The 15,804-nt window shown below is 48.9% G+C and overlaps 4 protein-coding genes across 4 annotated transcripts; 2 read left to right on the top strand and 2 right to left on the bottom strand.

The window, feature by feature from the left end:
* Positions 1-7: 7 nt before the first annotated feature.
* On the top strand, positions 8-2,420 carry BO85DRAFT_230750 (Zn(II)2Cys6 transcription factor). Its single transcript, XM_025654776.1, has 3 exons — positions 8-974; positions 1,030-1,833; positions 1,887-2,420. The coding sequence occupies exons 1-3, from the start codon at positions 177-179 to the stop codon at positions 1,998-2,000; spliced, it is 1,716 nt and encodes a 571-aa protein (XP_025518485.1). The 5' UTR covers positions 8-176; the 3' UTR covers positions 2,001-2,420.
* Positions 2,301-5,227, bottom strand: BO85DRAFT_230777 (putative amino acid permease). The gene is made up of 11 exons (XM_025654777.1): positions 5,146-5,227; positions 4,872-5,094; positions 4,774-4,794; positions 4,670-4,718; positions 4,533-4,608; positions 4,258-4,483; positions 4,084-4,204; positions 3,673-4,016; positions 3,493-3,615; positions 3,029-3,431; positions 2,301-2,949 (listed from the first exon to the last, which is right to left on the bottom strand). Exons 2-11 carry the CDS (start codon positions 4,986-4,988, stop codon positions 2,726-2,728), a joined length of 1,704 nt encoding a protein of 567 aa, XP_025518486.1. The 5' UTR covers positions 4,989-5,094; positions 5,146-5,227; the 3' UTR covers positions 2,301-2,725.
* Positions 5,228-7,075: 1,848 nt separating this feature from the next.
* On the top strand, positions 7,076-11,836 carry BO85DRAFT_447139 (putative nicotinamide nucleotide transhydrogenase). Its single transcript, XM_025659656.1, has 19 exons — positions 7,076-7,317; positions 7,384-7,660; positions 7,725-8,271; positions 8,323-8,412; positions 8,528-8,579; positions 8,636-8,896; positions 8,944-9,061; positions 9,109-9,564; positions 9,613-9,765; positions 9,817-9,957; positions 10,002-10,163; positions 10,209-10,379; positions 10,423-10,677; positions 10,722-10,855; positions 10,911-11,057; positions 11,102-11,270; positions 11,315-11,503; positions 11,549-11,623; positions 11,670-11,836. Exons 2-19 carry the CDS (start codon positions 7,564-7,566, stop codon positions 11,699-11,701), a joined length of 3,249 nt encoding a protein of 1,082 aa, XP_025518487.1. The 5' UTR covers positions 7,076-7,317; positions 7,384-7,563; the 3' UTR covers positions 11,702-11,836.
* Positions 11,837-13,937: 2,101 nt separating this feature from the next.
* BO85DRAFT_447141 (uncharacterized protein) lies at positions 13,938-15,411 on the bottom strand. Its single transcript, XM_025659657.1, has 2 exons — positions 14,851-15,411; positions 13,938-14,784 (listed from the first exon to the last, which is right to left on the bottom strand). The coding sequence occupies exons 1-2, from the start codon at positions 15,336-15,338 to the stop codon at positions 14,292-14,294; spliced, it is 981 nt and encodes a 326-aa protein (XP_025518488.1). The 5' UTR covers positions 15,339-15,411; the 3' UTR covers positions 13,938-14,291.
* Positions 15,412-15,804: the final 393 nt, after the last annotated feature.

Raw genomic sequence — 15,804 nt, forward strand, 5'->3', positions numbered from 1 at the left:
TGATTTCCTGATTTCAGGGACTTCCTTTTGACGCACTATTGGTCTCTCCTAAATGGTTTAACTGTCGACGTCCGCCGTCTGACCTCGAATTTCTCTGGTCGGACACATCCGCCCCTCATTCACCTTCATGTCGCTACCCCACACCATCTACTCGTATCTAGCATTATCTCCTACACATGGAAGTTCATACGTTGGTTTGTGCGCCGGGGAAGCCTCTTCCCCCCGCACAACCCCAGCTTTCCGCAGCCGCAGCGCCTGAGAAAAGAAAGCGGGTCCGTCGATGGCATCACCGAGGATTTACAGGCTGTTCGACATGTCGTCGACGCCACGTCCGCTGCGATGAAGCATCGCCGTCTTGCAAAAACTGTACACGCCTGGGTCTTGAATGCGATGGCACTCAGGGTCGTATGACCTTCAAAGTCTACGGACCGCCGCAAGCGGATTCGTCTCCCGCCACCGCCAAGAAATGCGACAAAAAGATCAAGAGCGAAGGGGACAAGCAAGTGAAGCAGGAGCCGGCAGGAGACGAGAATGAGCCCTTCGAAACATTAGTTGTGTCTCCAACAACTGTGTCCGACCTGAAGCCTATAAAATATCGCTTCCAAGACCCCATCTCTCCCGCCGAGTTTTTATCCTCGTCACTGGACTGCGTCGAAGGCCGGTATTACACTCATTTCGTCGACCAGGTCTCTACTCTACTCCTCATCTATGATAATTCGAACAACATAAATCCCTACCGAAGATTCTTCCCTGAGCTCGCTCGATCCTCAACGTCAATGGCTAGCGCTATGCAAGCCATGGGTGCGTTGCACCTTGCCAATACATCTAAAGGGCAACAGCGAAACAAGCACTTCCAACAAGCCATGAGCAATTATGGCGAGGTTGTCAAGTCCTTTAGAACCCGATATACGGACCCCGACCACAGCGTGCGACTTACGGATTTCGCCACCTGTCTTTTACTGTCACTGTTCGAGGTGAGCCCCTTGTTGTTGACCTGGGCATAACGAGCACACAAAGCTAATAAATCAGATGATGGATTCTCAACATCACAACTGGGCTATCCATCTTAAAGGAGCCCGAGAAATTTACCGAATACTTTTCACCCCTAATGACGACCCGGACAAAGAAGCCAAGCGCCTCGCTGAAATCAATCACCCACTTCGACCCTTCCTCGTATCGCTGCTCTCATACTTAGACGTTGCAGGTGCCTGTGCCACCAGTGAGGGAACCGTGGTGGAAGGCAGCTATTGGACAACACACGGAGGTGGCTGGGAGTACAATCTGGGTACACCAAGCCTGTCGACCGAACAACCTGCTTATAGTCACCATCTTGTTGAATTGCGCCAATGTTGGTCCGCTATGATGGAGATTCAAGCAGCCATCAGTGCCTTTGGAAAAGCGAAACAAGATGGTCTGATGCCGTTCGAACAACAAGACTTGGTTTATCACGAGCTATTACAGCGGCTGGTACAATGGCGTCTGAACGCACCACAGGCACTGCAGATGTTAGGCGAACTAGACGATGAGAGCTTGCGACAATATCCATACCCCGATGTCCTTGAGTATGCCGGGTGTATCGAAGCATATGAAAAGGCCACCAACATATTCCTACATCGGGTTGGAGCAGCAGGCCGTCCTGATATACAGCCCCAAAGGGCGCTGTTAGACATGCTTGCTACGCGAATCTTGGCGTTGATTGGAAAGCTCGCAAAGGATGTGGGTCAGTTGGCGGTACTATGGCCACTCTTTACAGCTGGCCGAGAGTCACGGAACGAGAGCGAGCAGAAATTTGTGCGGCAGACCATGACTGATCTCCAGCGGTTCGGGTTTAAGGTATGTCAAGGATGCACGTCATTGAGGTCAAATAAATGCTAATACGACTGCAGAATGTTGATAAGGCCCTCGAGGAACTGGAACAAGCGTGGTTCAAGCAGCGAGCTTTCCCAGAAGGTTGGATTGACACTATGGACGATATACGCTCCTCAATCCTCCTCCCTTGAACAAAACCGCTTCGTGGCTCGCTGATGATATTCTCTGCGATTAACGACCGCCCTGAGCCATCTTGCCATGGTATTTGACGATTTATAATGGACATAAGTTATATGGAACGGGGAAAACACGGAGTCTGCGTATTGGTGTAATACTGGCGTTATATTGGGGAACTAAGGGTGTTCGGCTGGGCTGGACCCTTAGACTTGGATTTGCGGAGCGTGAGGAAATATTCTTCGCAAATGGTTTGAATATATGTGCTGTTTGGGTGACGGATTTGTGCTGTTTTTATTCTACTGGAGTGGGATCACTGTTGTACAGATACAGGCAAGGCTTACTGAAAGTCATATATAGAGTTACCCCTTGGCACCCGTGAGAGCTAGCTGCTTCTTACACTCTCTGAAATAGAACAAAATCTAGTATCTGATATCACCAGGAGTTTATCTGTATGCATCCATCTGTAACTAAAGCAAATCACATTAAATCTCTGGGTATACCTAAACACTTCTAGGCTCTATCATATCTACAAAGCAAACTTTTCCCACTCAAACATAACAGATGGGTTGGGGGGAGGGTGCAATGCAAGCAGTCCAGTCTTTCCTGCCTTCTTTCCCCCACCAAGATCGATCAGTCAACGACCATCTCAACCATTCAACGCAAAACTAGCATCACCACAACCACCACTCGTAAAATACAACATATAAATTACTGTGGCGTGCGCCACGCGATATTGCACTCAGTTCTCCTCCCTCCCGGAGGAAGACGTCGTCGCCTCAGGCTGTTGTTGATGATGATGATGATGATTATCACCACTACCAACTTCCTCGACAGTTTCGGTCGCAGCACCCTTGCTATCGATGAAATGCGAGATGCGGTCGATAGGCAACCAGGCGCTTTCGGGGGTGATGAAGTAGGAGATTAGAGCGAAGATGGTCACACCGGCCATGATGATTGGGGCGTCTGGTTAGAAAGAGAGAGAGAGGGAGTAAGTAAGAAGATGTTTTAGGATGAAGTATGTTGGAAGGGGATGGGTTCTTACAGTTGAGATTAGCGCCGGTGACGGGGAACTCGTAAGGAGAGAATAGCACAGCTACCACCCAGCCGTTCCAGAAGACACCGATGAACTGGAACGGCTTGCTCCAGCGACCGAGACTCCACTCGGGCTTGGGGAAGCGTTTCGGGGTGCAGAGGAGTCGGCCGAGGCAGATGAGGCCGTATGCGGCGGCGCTAGGGACACCGGCGGCGGAGACGAGAGATGTGAAGGCCACGTCGGAGGGTAGGAGCGTGCAGCTGATGAGTGCTGAGACTCCCCAGACTACGATGACGGCGTTGCGGGGCTGGCCGTTGTGGACTTTGGAGACCCAGCTGGAGAAGGGGAGGACACCGTCGCGGGCGACGGCGAAGACGAGGCGGGAGGCGGCGACGATGGCGATCGCTGTGTTCTGTAAAGTGGTTTAGTATATGAATATGTGGTTGGGGGAGCTGTTGGGGGTGTGGACTTACGAGCCACAATGCAACTATGCAGATGACGTTCATGAAGATGTGGCCTCCTTTGCCGAGGACGACGGCGTAGAGGGGCACGAATGGTTGAGGAGAGCCGAAGGACATGAGAGTGTCGTTGTCGGGCTGATCATGTCAGTATGGGGCTGTTGGATAATCGTTGCATGGAAGTGGGGGACTAACTGCACAGAAGAGGAACAGAATGATAGTTGCTAGTCCACCAATGCCACTGACGACAGTACTCCAGAAGATACCACGTGCTGCTGTCACCGAAGCATGCTTGGTCTCTTCTGCAACGTGACCAGAGGCGTCGAAACCAATCAGGATACCGGCAGTGGCGAGGTAGGAAAGACACCAGTTCCAGCCTGCAGGGGCACCTGTGGCGTTGTAGGTGGACATGAATGCCTCTTCAGCCGTGCGGAAACCCCATGTGTTGGCGGCACCAATCGGCAGCCAGATGACATTGAGGAAGAAGTCCAGCATGACGATGAAGGACGAGAAGTAGAACACCCATTTGAAGAACCTAGCTGTAGAATTGTAAGCAAATCTGAACAGAGAAAGGATAGGCGCAACCAGTCTTGGGATCGAACATACGCGGCAGGTAGTTGAGAAGTGCGGCCAATGCTAGCAACACTTCCGTGCAGATCCACTGGACAGCACGGAACTTGACACTGGATGTGTCTTTCGGGAAGTCGACGTCGAAGACCGTCAATTCCTGTGGCGCTGATAAGTAAACTATCTTGAAATATCCGTGAGAGTGACACTCACCGAGAGCATGTAGTTGACAGCAGATTGGGTGTTGCTAGCACAGAAGGTCGTCCAGGCAGTAGTACTCCACCAAGCAACCACAAATCCAAGTAGCCTTCCAAAGCGAGGGCCTCCAGACTCTGCGGCCCACAAGTAGATAGAGCCCGCGGAGGGCGAGGCAGAGCATACCTCCGCGATGACAGCAGCGGTGATGTATGTGAATACCAAAGTGACTAGATAACTCGTCCTACACCAAATGAGACACGATTCATTGCATGGGCGGTGGTAGAGCCTACCAGTAAGCCAGGTTACCACCTGCTGCGATACCTGTACTATAAGTGACGCGCACTCCTCCAACAAAGTAGAGAGCAGCTAATCATGTGAGGTTAGTGACCTCCATGGGCCTAGAATCCGCCGTGATCATTTCACCTACCGAATGTCGTCGAGAAGTTTTCAAGTAATGTGTATGTCCTATGAAGGACCTTTAAAATTGATTAGACAAACCTGCGTGCAATAGGCTTGCTAAGGCTGACTCACTGGCTTATAGCCCATAGATTTCTGTTGGTGGTATATCAGCGATTACTTGTTCGATATCGATACTCGATCGCTGAAAGGAATGCCACTGATAAACATACCAGTAGCTTTGCATCTTCTCGGGACTCTGCCTCGCTCCTGACCTCTTCTCCTCCAACCGGAACAGTGTCAGGGTCGACGACGAGCTGCGAGTGTTGCTGGTGAGGTGACGGGGCCATGGCTGCCGTTCTGGAAACCAAGGCCAATGCTCAGAGGCTCAAAGGTCCACGTCCAGGAGCGTGCTGATAGAATAATTGTAAGTGAGAAAGTTAAGTGAAGATGTTTCTGTCGCAAGTCAGCTGAAAATTGATGATAGACGATCAGGAACCTGCTAACCCCACTCTGTAAGGCGTAAGACAGCAAGAAAAAAAAAAGGAACCAAATTAGCCTAGTGGATAAGCTAAAGCATTCGTGCACCCGGTTTGGACGAGTCAAGATGTCACCAACACTCCCCAGTCTAGCAAGGATATACACTTATCCAGTTCCCTTGTCTTCAATTCAATCTAGTTGATGGGATAGATAGTTGAGGGTTGACCGGAGATGTCTGCTCCGCAAGAGCCAACGGTGAGGGAAAGAAGAATTGTTGAAGCTCACTTTTGCGCTCCACTAGCGAGCCGGAAGAGCGCGCAAATTCCAATCAGGGCCTGTGGGTGGAAGGATGCGACCGCCGTGGGTCAAGAGAGTGTACCTTAACGAGCCAAGCAAGAAATTAGCTCTGGTAGCATCACCGCAGCGGAGCCGTTCCACGTTTGCGTGAGCCCGTTCGGCCGTGGACGGATCCTTTACGCGCTCCATCGCCTGCTGGGGACAATGCGTGCATGCATGTATGAAATTGTTTATCAAATTGGCACTCAATCTTTCTTGATGGATATAAAGATTCGCGAAGTAGACGGTGTGCCCTTTCGGCGCACACAAGACAGCGATTGCTTCAAACCGGTTGAGGGAGGGTGTCAATCGCATCATCATGATTTATCTCCATGCCCCACCATGAGTGGAGCGGGATAAAAAGCCGTGCGAGGGGCCGGCCATTACCAGGACCTGGATCTTGACATCGATTCGAGGCCAATTCAACCAACCGTCACTCCAATAATGACTGCTAGACAATATCCAGCTATTTTGCGACGGGTATAAAATCGAACAGCAATCAACGCGGGCTTCCCTGGCAGGAGGGGATTTCAAGTATTGCCTCAGGCAGCACCATCTGGAAGAACATGCACGTGACCTCATGGATCAACTTCTTATCAACTACACTTACCATCTAGATCTTATCCTAGCAGTATAAATGCCGGGGATGTTTTTCAGCTAGGACCAGTGTGTTTCCATTTTGCACTACCCGCAAGGATCATATGTTACGCTGCATAGCACGGACATCCCATCCTCCACCCTGACAGCCCGAGCTCGCTGGGATCAACATCCACGTGGACAGTCGATCATCCGATTTGCGGAGAGGTGGTTCCTCTGGCATTCGTGATTAGATGCCATCAATGGGTTGTTGTGCTAAAATATGATTCTGGCAGCATTTAGAATTGAGGTGACTAGTCAAACGGAGAAAGATGCCTATAAACAACGGTTAAGTGTTCGGGAACTCTTTGATGATCAAAGCCGCAGTCTGCAAACGCAAATGGTGATGGAGGTGTCTACACGAACAAAGAAGCTGGCAAATATCCAATGACCAACTACCCTGTCTGGCGATTCCATGAGCTCACACGCCTGAACGAGCCGAGTTCACTGCCACCCTTTTAATGAGCTGTCAGATATCCCCGCCGGACAAGGTTATAGCTGGACAATTGTTGTGATTCACAATCTCCGAAGGATGGCTCGTGCCCGTCGCACGAGATAGTGATATGTATTCCAGAAGGGTGCTCTGCATGATATGTACAATTATCTCCGATGCGGCGCCTAGACGGCGTTACATCCGGTTGCGGTTGGGCCAGGATATAGAAGTAGGAGGACACAGCTTGTCCGACCCGGTTAAATAGTAGTAGCTCAATTGTACCGGGATGAGTTCAAGTTTTCAATGTAGATCCCCATCAGTCGGCAATTTGTTGCAGCACGGGTAACCAGGTCAAGATGATACGAAGACCTTCTTGGGATGGGATTGTATACACGGATATGCGACAGCGGCACGATATGACCCTATTAATGCAGTCAATACCAGCATAAACCAGGAGAAAAAGTGCATGGTGGACGATGCCTGATGCCAAGCGGGAGTGACAGCTCAGGCTCCGCGAAGCCGATGGCCAGTCAATGGGCCTTCCCCGCGCGGCTTCCCCTCATTTCCTGCAAGTCTTTGGTCACATCACCCACGGCTACTACTATCGTTCTTCAATCCTATGGAGGTGAATTCCGGTCACCGGAGTCATCCTTTCTTTATGCCAAGTTTAGACTCGTGGATAATTGGCATGTTGTGTTCCCGCCATCCCTTGCGCGACGGTGACCTCCCCGCATTTGGAACGATCAATCTCTCTCCTGATTGAATCATGAATCAGGAGTTCTCCCCATATAGCTGTACGTGCCTGCACTCTTCAGCTGATACTTGAATTCACTAACGTCTCTGATTGAATGGGTTTACAGTTCGAAACAATAACCCGCCGTCCTGCCGTCCTTCCTAGCCTGCCCTTCTGTCACACCACCCATGTGGCCCAGACGCCCCCTTCTGCCACCTTTGCAGCATTGAGAGTGAGTGGAATGAGGGTTTCTGTGGCAATAGCTGCTATCATTAGAGTCGCCTTGCGTTAGCTGCCAACTTCCGCTATGAGTGTACCGCTGTTTCTGCGCTCGGCGCTGTTGCCATGCCGAGCAGTTCCTGGAGCCTATCCACGGGACTCCCGCTCTATTGTCAAGACCACTCGTGAGTGCTTTTGCTAACCTCATCGAGGGTGCGCCTCAAGACTTACTGACCATCGTCGCCTAAGTGCAAGTGCGATGCCTTCCATTGTTAGCCACCAGATACAACGGCTTTGAACAGCTGCCACTTCCGACGTCGTCTCGCAGAAGATACGCTACTGCTGCATCCGCATCGCCGTCCGTCCCAGTCGTACCTTACTCCGCCCTGACCGTTGGTGTACCTCGTGAAACATACCCGAACGAACGTCGTGTTGCCGTGACCCCTCAGAATGTCTCCCTGTTGCTCAAAAAAGGATTCTCGCGTGTGTTGGTAGAACGCGGCGCTGGAGAGGAAGCCAAGCTACACGATCAAGTATACGAACAAGCTGGAGCAACACTAGTCGATCGGGGTTCAATATGGTCTCAGAGCGACATTATTTTGAAGGTCCGCAGTCCTCAGCAGCAAGGTCCCATCGACGAAATCGGAGCACTGCGCCAGGGAAGCACGGTTATTTCGTTCCTGTATCCCGCCCAGAACAAGCCACTGGTCGAGAAACTTGCTTCGCGTGGCGTCACATCTTTTGCCATGGACATGATACCAAGAATATCTCGCGCACAAGCATACGACGCTCTTAGGTATGAGCCCATTCATACTGGATACTCACAATGCTGACCACTTAACGATAGCTCCATGGCCAATATTGCTGGGTATAAAGCTGTCTTGGAAGCGTCCAATCATTTTGGCCGGTTTCTGACGGGCCAAGTTACTGCCGCTGGGTAAGTGAGTTCTTACAGGTCTCATACAGATTTACTAACAATATGCTACTTAGAAAGGTTGTATTCCCTTCTGAATTGATAGGCTATATACTGAGACGTTCTAGATCCCCCCTAGCAAGGTTCTGGTTATTGGCGCTGGCGTGGCTGGTTTGAGCGCAATCGCATCTGTAGGTCTTTGTTAACGCGTCGACACTGGAGGTCATAATTAACGGGCTTCGTCTAGGCTCGTCGCTTGGGAGCTATTGTTAGAGGCTTCGATACCCGTTCTGCTGCTCGTGAACAAGTCCAGTCCCTTGGTGCCGAGTTCATAGAGGTAGACATCCAAGAGGAAGGATCAGGCCAAGGTGGATATGCCAAAGAGATGTCGAAGGAATTTATTGAAGCGGAGATGAAGCTTTTCATGGAACAAGCTCGGGAAGTAGATATCATTATCACGACTGCTCTCATCCCTGGAAAGCCTGCACCTAAGCTAATCACGAAAGAGGTAAGAACCATATCCCAGGATGCATTGAAATCTACTCACAGTTCTAGATGGTTGCTGCAATGAAACCTGGATCTGTCATCGTCGATCTTGCCGCGGAAGCAGGCGGGAACTGCGAAGCAACTATACCTGGCGAATTGACTAAGTTTCAAGATGTGACTGTTATTGGTATGCGGCTTCCAAGTGTTAAGTGATACAGGACTGACAACTTCAAGGGTATACTGACTTGCCGTCGCGTCTCCCAACCCAATCATCTACATTGTACTCCAACAACATTATCAAATACCTGTTGTCCATGTCCCCTCAAGAGAAGTCCTTTGGCATTGATCTAGCGGACGAGGTCGTTCGTGGTTCTATCGTTACACACGATGGAAAGATCATACCGCCAGCTCCACGGCCAGTACCACCTCCCGCACCTAAGCAAGAGATCCCCGCGCCTGCCAAAGAACAAGCAGAACTGGCAATTTCGCCTTGGCAGAAGGCTACGCGCGATGTTACCGCCACCACCGCTGGTATGGGGACTGCTCTTGCTCTGGGCAAGGCTACAGGACCGGTGTTCATGAGCAACATGTTGACATTTGGTCTTGCTGGTCTGGTCGGCTATCGTGCAGTGTGGGGTGTTGCGCCGGCTCTACATTCCCCCTTAATGAGCGTTACAAATGCGATCTCTGGTGAGTAGGCCGAATACTCCGCTGTTTTACTAATGCTGACTGCCTCAGGTATGGTCGGAATCGGCGGTTTCTTCATCATGGGCGGAGGCTACGTGCCCAGCACGATACCCGAAGCCCTAGGTGCTACTTCAGTTCTACTGGCATTCATGAATGTATCAGGGGGTTTTGTTATTACCAAACGCATGTTGGATATGTTCAAGCGTTAGTGTTGGGGCATATATTGTTGACGAGATTCGCTCACACCATGTCCAGGTCCGACTGATCCGCCTGAATACCCTTGGCTTTACGCTATTCCAGCTGTGCTGTTTGGTGGGGGATTCCTTGCTGCTGCCAGCACTGGAATGGCGGGGCTTGTGCAAGCCGGTTATCTTGTCAGCAGTGTTCTCTGTATTGGTAAGTGCTTTTTGTGCTGACAATTCCATTGCTAATATCAGTAGCCTCGATCTCGGGTCTTGCTTCTCAGCAAACTGCTAGGCGTGGGAATATCCTTGGAATACTCGGAGTCGCAGCTGGAATCATTGCTTCTTTGGCAGCTGTAGGGTTCTCGCCCGAAGTGTTAACCCAATTTGGCGCGGTGGCTGGCCTAGGTTCTGTCGCTGGTATGTAAAGCACTCATATGACGGACTCTCCTAACCAGTCAACAGGGGCTCTTATAGGACGACGAATCACACCAACTGGACTACCACAGACCGTTGCTGCTCTCCATTCTGTGGTTGGGCTCGCGGCTGTCCTTACAAGCATAGGGAGCGTAGTGGCCGACATCTCTCACGTATCCACATTGCACATGGTGACGGCGTATTTGGGCGTTCTGATCGGTACGTATATCCCACGTGAGCAGGAAATCTCTAACCGTAGTAGGTGGTGTTACCTTTACTGGTTCTATTGTGGCTTTCTTGAAGCTCGCCGGACGTATGTCTTCGCGACCTATGATACTACCTGGTAGACACTTGATAAACACGAGTCTGCTTGGAAGTAATGTGGCCACAATGGGGGCCTTTGTCACAATGGCACCTGGATCTCCAGCAATTGCAGCGACATGCCTAGGCGCAAATACCCTGCTCAGTTTTCTGAAAGGCTATACCACGACCGCTGCCATTGGTGGAGCTGATATGCGTAAGTGCTCGACCCTAAGTGCCGTGCCTTGCTGACCAGCGCAGCGGTGGTGATTACCGTTCTGAATGCATACTCTGGATTTGCTCTGGTTGCCGAGGGCTTTATGCTCAATAACCCCCTCCTCACCAGTGTAGGCTCTTTGATTGGAGTTAGCGGTTCGATTCTGTCCTACATTATGGTAGGCATTCTCAATTCGACTATTGCTATTGCTCGGAAGATTCTAACCATGCCAGTGCGTCGCTATGAACCGCTCGCTTACCAATGTCTTGTTTGGCGGCATTGCAGCTCCTCAGCAAGCAAAGAAAATTGAAGGCGAGGTAGTCCAGGCAACTGTCGACGATACCGTGGAAGCATTGTCAAATGCTGAAAGCGTCATAATTGTGCGTATGAGCTTTGAAGTGATGAACATGGCTAATGGGTATAGGTTGTTGGATATGGCATGGCTGTAGCGAAGGCGCAGTATGCCCTGGCTGAGATCGTGCGTATGCTACGTGCCAGAGGTGTTACTGTGCGATTCGCCATTCATCCTGTTGCAGGCAGGATGCCAGGTCAATGCAATGTGCTTCTGGCGGAGGCGTCGGTTCCTTATGATAGTAGGTACAGCACCCGAGCACCTCGGCGAGGCTAACCAGAATAGTCGTGCTCGAAATGGATGAGATAAACGATGACTTCCCGGACACTGACGTTACCCTTGTCATCGGCGCTAATGACACGGTCAATCCAATCGCTCTGGAGCCTGACTCGCCGATCTCGGGCATGCCAGTACTGCATGCGTGGAAGAGCAAGGAGGTTGTTGTGATGAAGCGCAGCATGTCCAGCGGATACGGTAAGTGTCTTTGACTCATGGGATGAACAAGCGCTAATCGTGCAGCCGACGTACCAAACCCGATGTTCTACATGCCTGGAACAAGGATGCTTTTTGGAGATGCCAAGACCTCTTGCGATGGTGAGCTACCCTGCTAATGGATGAGGACGAATCTAACATGTTGCAGCTATCAAATCTGCTCTCGAGGCGCGTAAATAGTTGCTACTAGTTTCCTGGATTTATTTGTTCATGCGCTCTCACATTGGCGGGACGTTGGATAATTTGGGATGATTCTAGTTACATTCAAGTCCATAGTACATTTGACAAGAGCAAATACAAGGCCAATTCTTACGTATCAAGCATCGCTGCCTCCTACCCCAAAATGAGCAGGTGCCTTCCGCTGATTCGGCACTACCTCGGCTCTAAGTCTATCATAAATAGACTCGGTGGAGACTTCGGTTACACAATTTTGTGGAAAGGCTGTACAAACCCCGTTATTTCTATTCATGGAGTCGAGATGAAGATTTACTTAAAGTTTAATAATATTATACTATACTGTGTACTATCTATATGTTTCTAGTTTAGTACTCAGACACAACAATACGAGACATGTCTTTTCTCAAGAAAAACAGTGATATAATAGTATAAGTCTTCTTTATTATACCTATTATTATTTATTTCTTTTCTCTTTCAAGTTATATTCAACAAATTACTTAATTCCAACCACACTTCTTCGAGTGTTGGTTATATCTAGTATAAAAGATATATCTAGCTTTTTGTACAGATTTTTACTAGAAGCAAGGTAATTTCACTCTGGAAAGGCTCTGTTTTAGATTCATATACTTCTATTTCAATATGCTAGTCGCGTTCTAAGTATTTCCCATCACAGCAAACGCAAAGCCCTTTGCAGGCAAAAATCCAACCATTATCCCAGAATCGGCACAGCTACCCGTGTGCCAGTATAATTGTTCTCCATGGTAGTAGTCTGTAAACAAGAGAAATTGCAGAGAAACAACGGTCGATATCTGACCTGTACGGTGGTTGGGAAATTATCAAATTCCGGATCCTCTTGCAAACCACATTCAGTATGAAGTCAATTACAGAGAACCGGAGTCGAGCTAGCTAAGTTACTCACACGTCCTAGGTGTCCATGATGCTGCTGCTGCTGTTGCTGGTTGTGGTGATCTTGACAACGGTGGTCTTGGTAATGCTGACTCTGGCCCTGATAATGCTGACGAAGCTGCTGTAATAATAATTAGTTTAAGGCCATTCAATATATTGACATGAAGACGACTAACACGGTAGTGGCAGCGCTGAAGTCTCTGTTACTATTCAACCTAATCATATAAGTTGATTTCTTATATTATAAGCTTTTCTTTTCGATTTAGCTAACCGCAACGCGTCTGGTTTTCTGTAAGAAATAAGCTTGGTAAAATCTATAGAATAAAAGTCAATAATAATATAGATGAAATATAGTAGTATTTTTATCCCGCGGTATAGGTAGCAGTTCGTGATTGAATAGCTTCTACAGCCACAGAACCGGTACTGTATTCAAGCCTTGTTAATAAATTAGTATAAAGCTGGAAAGATATGTTATAATATAAACTCTTCTGGGTCTCCAGCCACTGTATCTGCCATAGTCATGGTTATCACCGCAACCACCTCGACGGCCATTTCCATGTTCTTTGTGAGAGATAGGAGCCCTGGTATTGTGATTAGATTACCAGAGTACATACCATCTCTTGTATACCCAATACCCCACACGGCCTAAGGTTGTGGAGATGCTGCGAAGATTATACTTTCTCTCTGTCCTGCTAGATAATTATTGATAATATCTCCATTTCCACAGGGGAGCAAGCCTAATGACCCAGAGGCCCGTTCAACTTGCATGATGTATACCGGAGATTCTATTCACCGAAGTAAAGAAGAATGAATCTCCGGAAGGAAAGCGACAATTTGAACAGTGGGTACACATGACTGGAAGCGCCCAATAGTATCATGGTAGTCCGACTAATGTATGGTAATATTGCATCGGGATCCTTCTGCATTGTCAAACGCCTTCGATAGCTCAAGTTCTCTGAGATCCGAAAATATTAAAAATCCCAGAAGGGCATCGGCACTAGTATATGGCACTGTAGTGTGTCTATTCGATTCAGTAATTTGCTCCGTCTGGACCAAAGACCTCTTCCTTCCAAGCCTCGATCTGTTCTGAGGTCCAGAAAGACGCTAAAGCTCCCCAGAAGCCCCGGAGCCCTCCAACAGCCATTCGGTGGCCCTACCTGGGATGTCCGCGGGCAGCACCACGAATTGGCACGAAGACCACTCCGCGAGCCCTACCGGCGGCGAGACTGGTTGTTTCACCCGATAGCTCGTTACAGTCTTCGCCATTTCATTGAAGACCGACGACAGTGTTAGATCTGCCGCAACTAAATGGTGCAGCAACTGTCGGAAAGCTGTCGTGCTTGCCTATCACGAGTAGTAGTACAACCAGTTATGGACACAGAGGATCTAGAGGAGTGGAATCATATAATGGTGTCTTCATCATCCATTGAATAGATAATTTACGTCGACATCAGAAGAGAAGAAAAGCAGAAGCAGTCCTTCTTCTCTGCATTTGCGGTGTGTAATGTTCAGAATTTGGTGCACTCATTGGTAGGGAGACAGCAATTTCATTCTTTAAGGCATAGGTATGGATTGTACAATTTGTTGATAACATAAGTCTCGGTCTTTTCGACCTGAGGTTGTCATAAGTCTCGGTCTTTTCGACCTGAGGGTGCAACAAGTACATTTCATTGCGACCTGGTGTTAGTTAATTCTTTGATAACGGCTGGCTCATTGCCAACCGTACTAGAAGCTCAATCGGCGCAGTCTCCTTTTTTTCGAAGCTGTACAGCTTAGACTGTAGAATAAGCATCCGAATTCCACGCATACAGACTTGGAAATAACGGAAATTCTGGGGACCCGGGAATGACAGAAGGAGAAGAGGAAACGTCTTTTCATCCCCAAACTCCCGAGGCATGGACTTTATAGTCTCAATATCCTCCTCAAACAAAGCCTTATCTTCTGGAACCCGAGGCTGAAGAGCCCGGCATTTCATAGCAGATATAATCACTGCGAGTTCCTCGTAGAGCATGGAGCTCTCATTCCCGCAATGCGATAGAGCTAGGCCAATGGTAAGATGGGGATAGATACGGTGGCCATCAATTTTATCTGGTTCGATCCGAAGAATTGCTCCCCAATGGTCGTGAACAGAAGGGTATGCCCCAAACAGCTTGCAGCCTAGATAGAATGGATCGGGCCAGCTATTGGAAATTTTTTAGTTAAATGATCTAGTTAAAAGGAGAATCCAATAGCCTTCTTGCACTTACTGTATGTTTTTCAGTTTTCTTCGCCTATGTAGTCGTTCATCTAAAGTATTCGCGTTTTCTCTTACTCCGCATTGACTCACGGAGTATGACACCCATTTTAATAAATGGTAGGCCCATTGGTATATACGATTTTTCTGAGCATTTGGCGATTCATCGGCAATGGCGGGGTCGTAGTCCCTCATTCTCGGCTGTTCTGACGGTAAAATGGGGTACTTTTCAAGCTCCGCTCGGGACATGGGTTGAAAATGAATTGGAGCCTCAGCAGGAAACAGTGTTTGTGGCCCATATATATCTGCTCCTGTAGTTCCCTGATCTTCATTCTCAAGGTCTTCGAGAGAATATGGCCCCATATGACTGCGATCAATTAGGTACTCATCCAGGACCAGATCACTAACTTGATTCTCTTTATCCACCAGCACTTCAGGAGTCTTCACCACCAATTCCTTCCAAAGACTCTCGAGTTGCTCAGCTATGTTGTTGCTAGGCATTTTGTCGTGTAATTGAGTATGAGGGCGTTCTCGTTGTTAGAATGGTTGGCGGTGTTGAAGAGTTGAATTGAGTGGAAACGAAGATTGGAGATGTGTGTGTGTGTGTGGCGGGGGGGTAGGCGGGCGTGGCTGGTCACCTGATACTGAATGATTCACTATCTACGCAAGCTTTACCATTAATACTCCATACCATGTAATAAAGTATTATTAGTAGTAGGCTCCTCGGCACTGAGGTCCGGCTCCGTTTCAGCGTATCAACAAATGGTAGGCCCGGGCTTGTGCGCAGCTCATCTGGCGTTCTCTGAAGCCTGTAAACATATCAGGATGATCTATGCGGAAACACCCATGAGACGGCTCTTTCTAAGTAGCCTAGCCTAGCTGCATGTCGGCTTGTAAAGGAAGTTTGGAAGGCCGCTTATTCCGTATTGTCTGTCCACCTTGCTGCAAGCCCGTTCGACTAAGTAGT

The sequence above is a fragment of the Aspergillus piperis genome (genome assembly GCF_003184755.1).
Source record: "Aspergillus piperis CBS 112811 unplaced genomic scaffold BO85scaffold_4, whole genome shotgun sequence".
Taxonomy (NCBI): Eukaryota; Fungi; Ascomycota; class Eurotiomycetes; order Eurotiales; family Aspergillaceae; genus Aspergillus; species Aspergillus piperis.

What these genes read in the sequence shown, in the direction of transcription:
- BO85DRAFT_447141 (XM_025659657.1), bottom strand. Translation starts at nt 15,338, where the DNA reads ATGCCTAGCAACAACATAGCTGAGCAACTCGAGAGTCTTTGGAAGGAA. An exon ending in AGAAAACTGAAAAACATACA is followed by an intron (nt 14,785 to 14,850) that starts GTAAGTGCAAGA and finishes AATTTCCAATAG; the next exon opens with CTGGCCCGATCCATTCTATC.
- BO85DRAFT_230777 (XM_025654777.1), bottom strand. Translation starts at nt 4,988, where the DNA reads ATGGCCCCGTCACCTCACCAGCAACACTCGCAGCTCGTCGTCGACCCT. An exon ending in GAGAAGATGCAAAGCTACTG is followed by an intron (nt 4,795 to 4,871) that starts GTATGTTTATCA and finishes TACCACCAACAG; the next exon opens with AAATCTATGGGCTATAAGCC. An exon ending in TTCTGTTCCTCTTCTGTGCA is followed by an intron (nt 3,616 to 3,672) that starts GTTAGTCCCCCA and finishes TGACATGATCAG; the next exon opens with CCCGACAACGACACTCTCAT.
- BO85DRAFT_447139 (XM_025659656.1), top strand. Translation starts at nt 7,564, where the DNA reads ATGAGTGTACCGCTGTTTCTGCGCTCGGCGCTGTTGCCATGCCGAGCA. An exon ending in CAAGCATACGACGCTCTTAG is followed by an intron (nt 8,272 to 8,322) that starts GTATGAGCCCAT and finishes ACTTAACGATAG; the next exon opens with CTCCATGGCCAATATTGCTG. An exon ending in CATTGGTGGAGCTGATATGC is followed by an intron (nt 10,678 to 10,721) that starts GTAAGTGCTCGA and finishes TGACCAGCGCAG; the next exon opens with CGGTGGTGATTACCGTTCTG.
- BO85DRAFT_230750 (XM_025654776.1), top strand. Translation starts at nt 177, where the DNA reads ATGGAAGTTCATACGTTGGTTTGTGCGCCGGGGAAGCCTCTTCCCCCC. An exon ending in TTTTACTGTCACTGTTCGAG is followed by an intron (nt 975 to 1,029) that starts GTGAGCCCCTTG and finishes CTAATAAATCAG; the next exon opens with ATGATGGATTCTCAACATCA. An exon ending in TCCAGCGGTTCGGGTTTAAG is followed by an intron (nt 1,834 to 1,886) that starts GTATGTCAAGGA and finishes ATACGACTGCAG; the next exon opens with AATGTTGATAAGGCCCTCGA.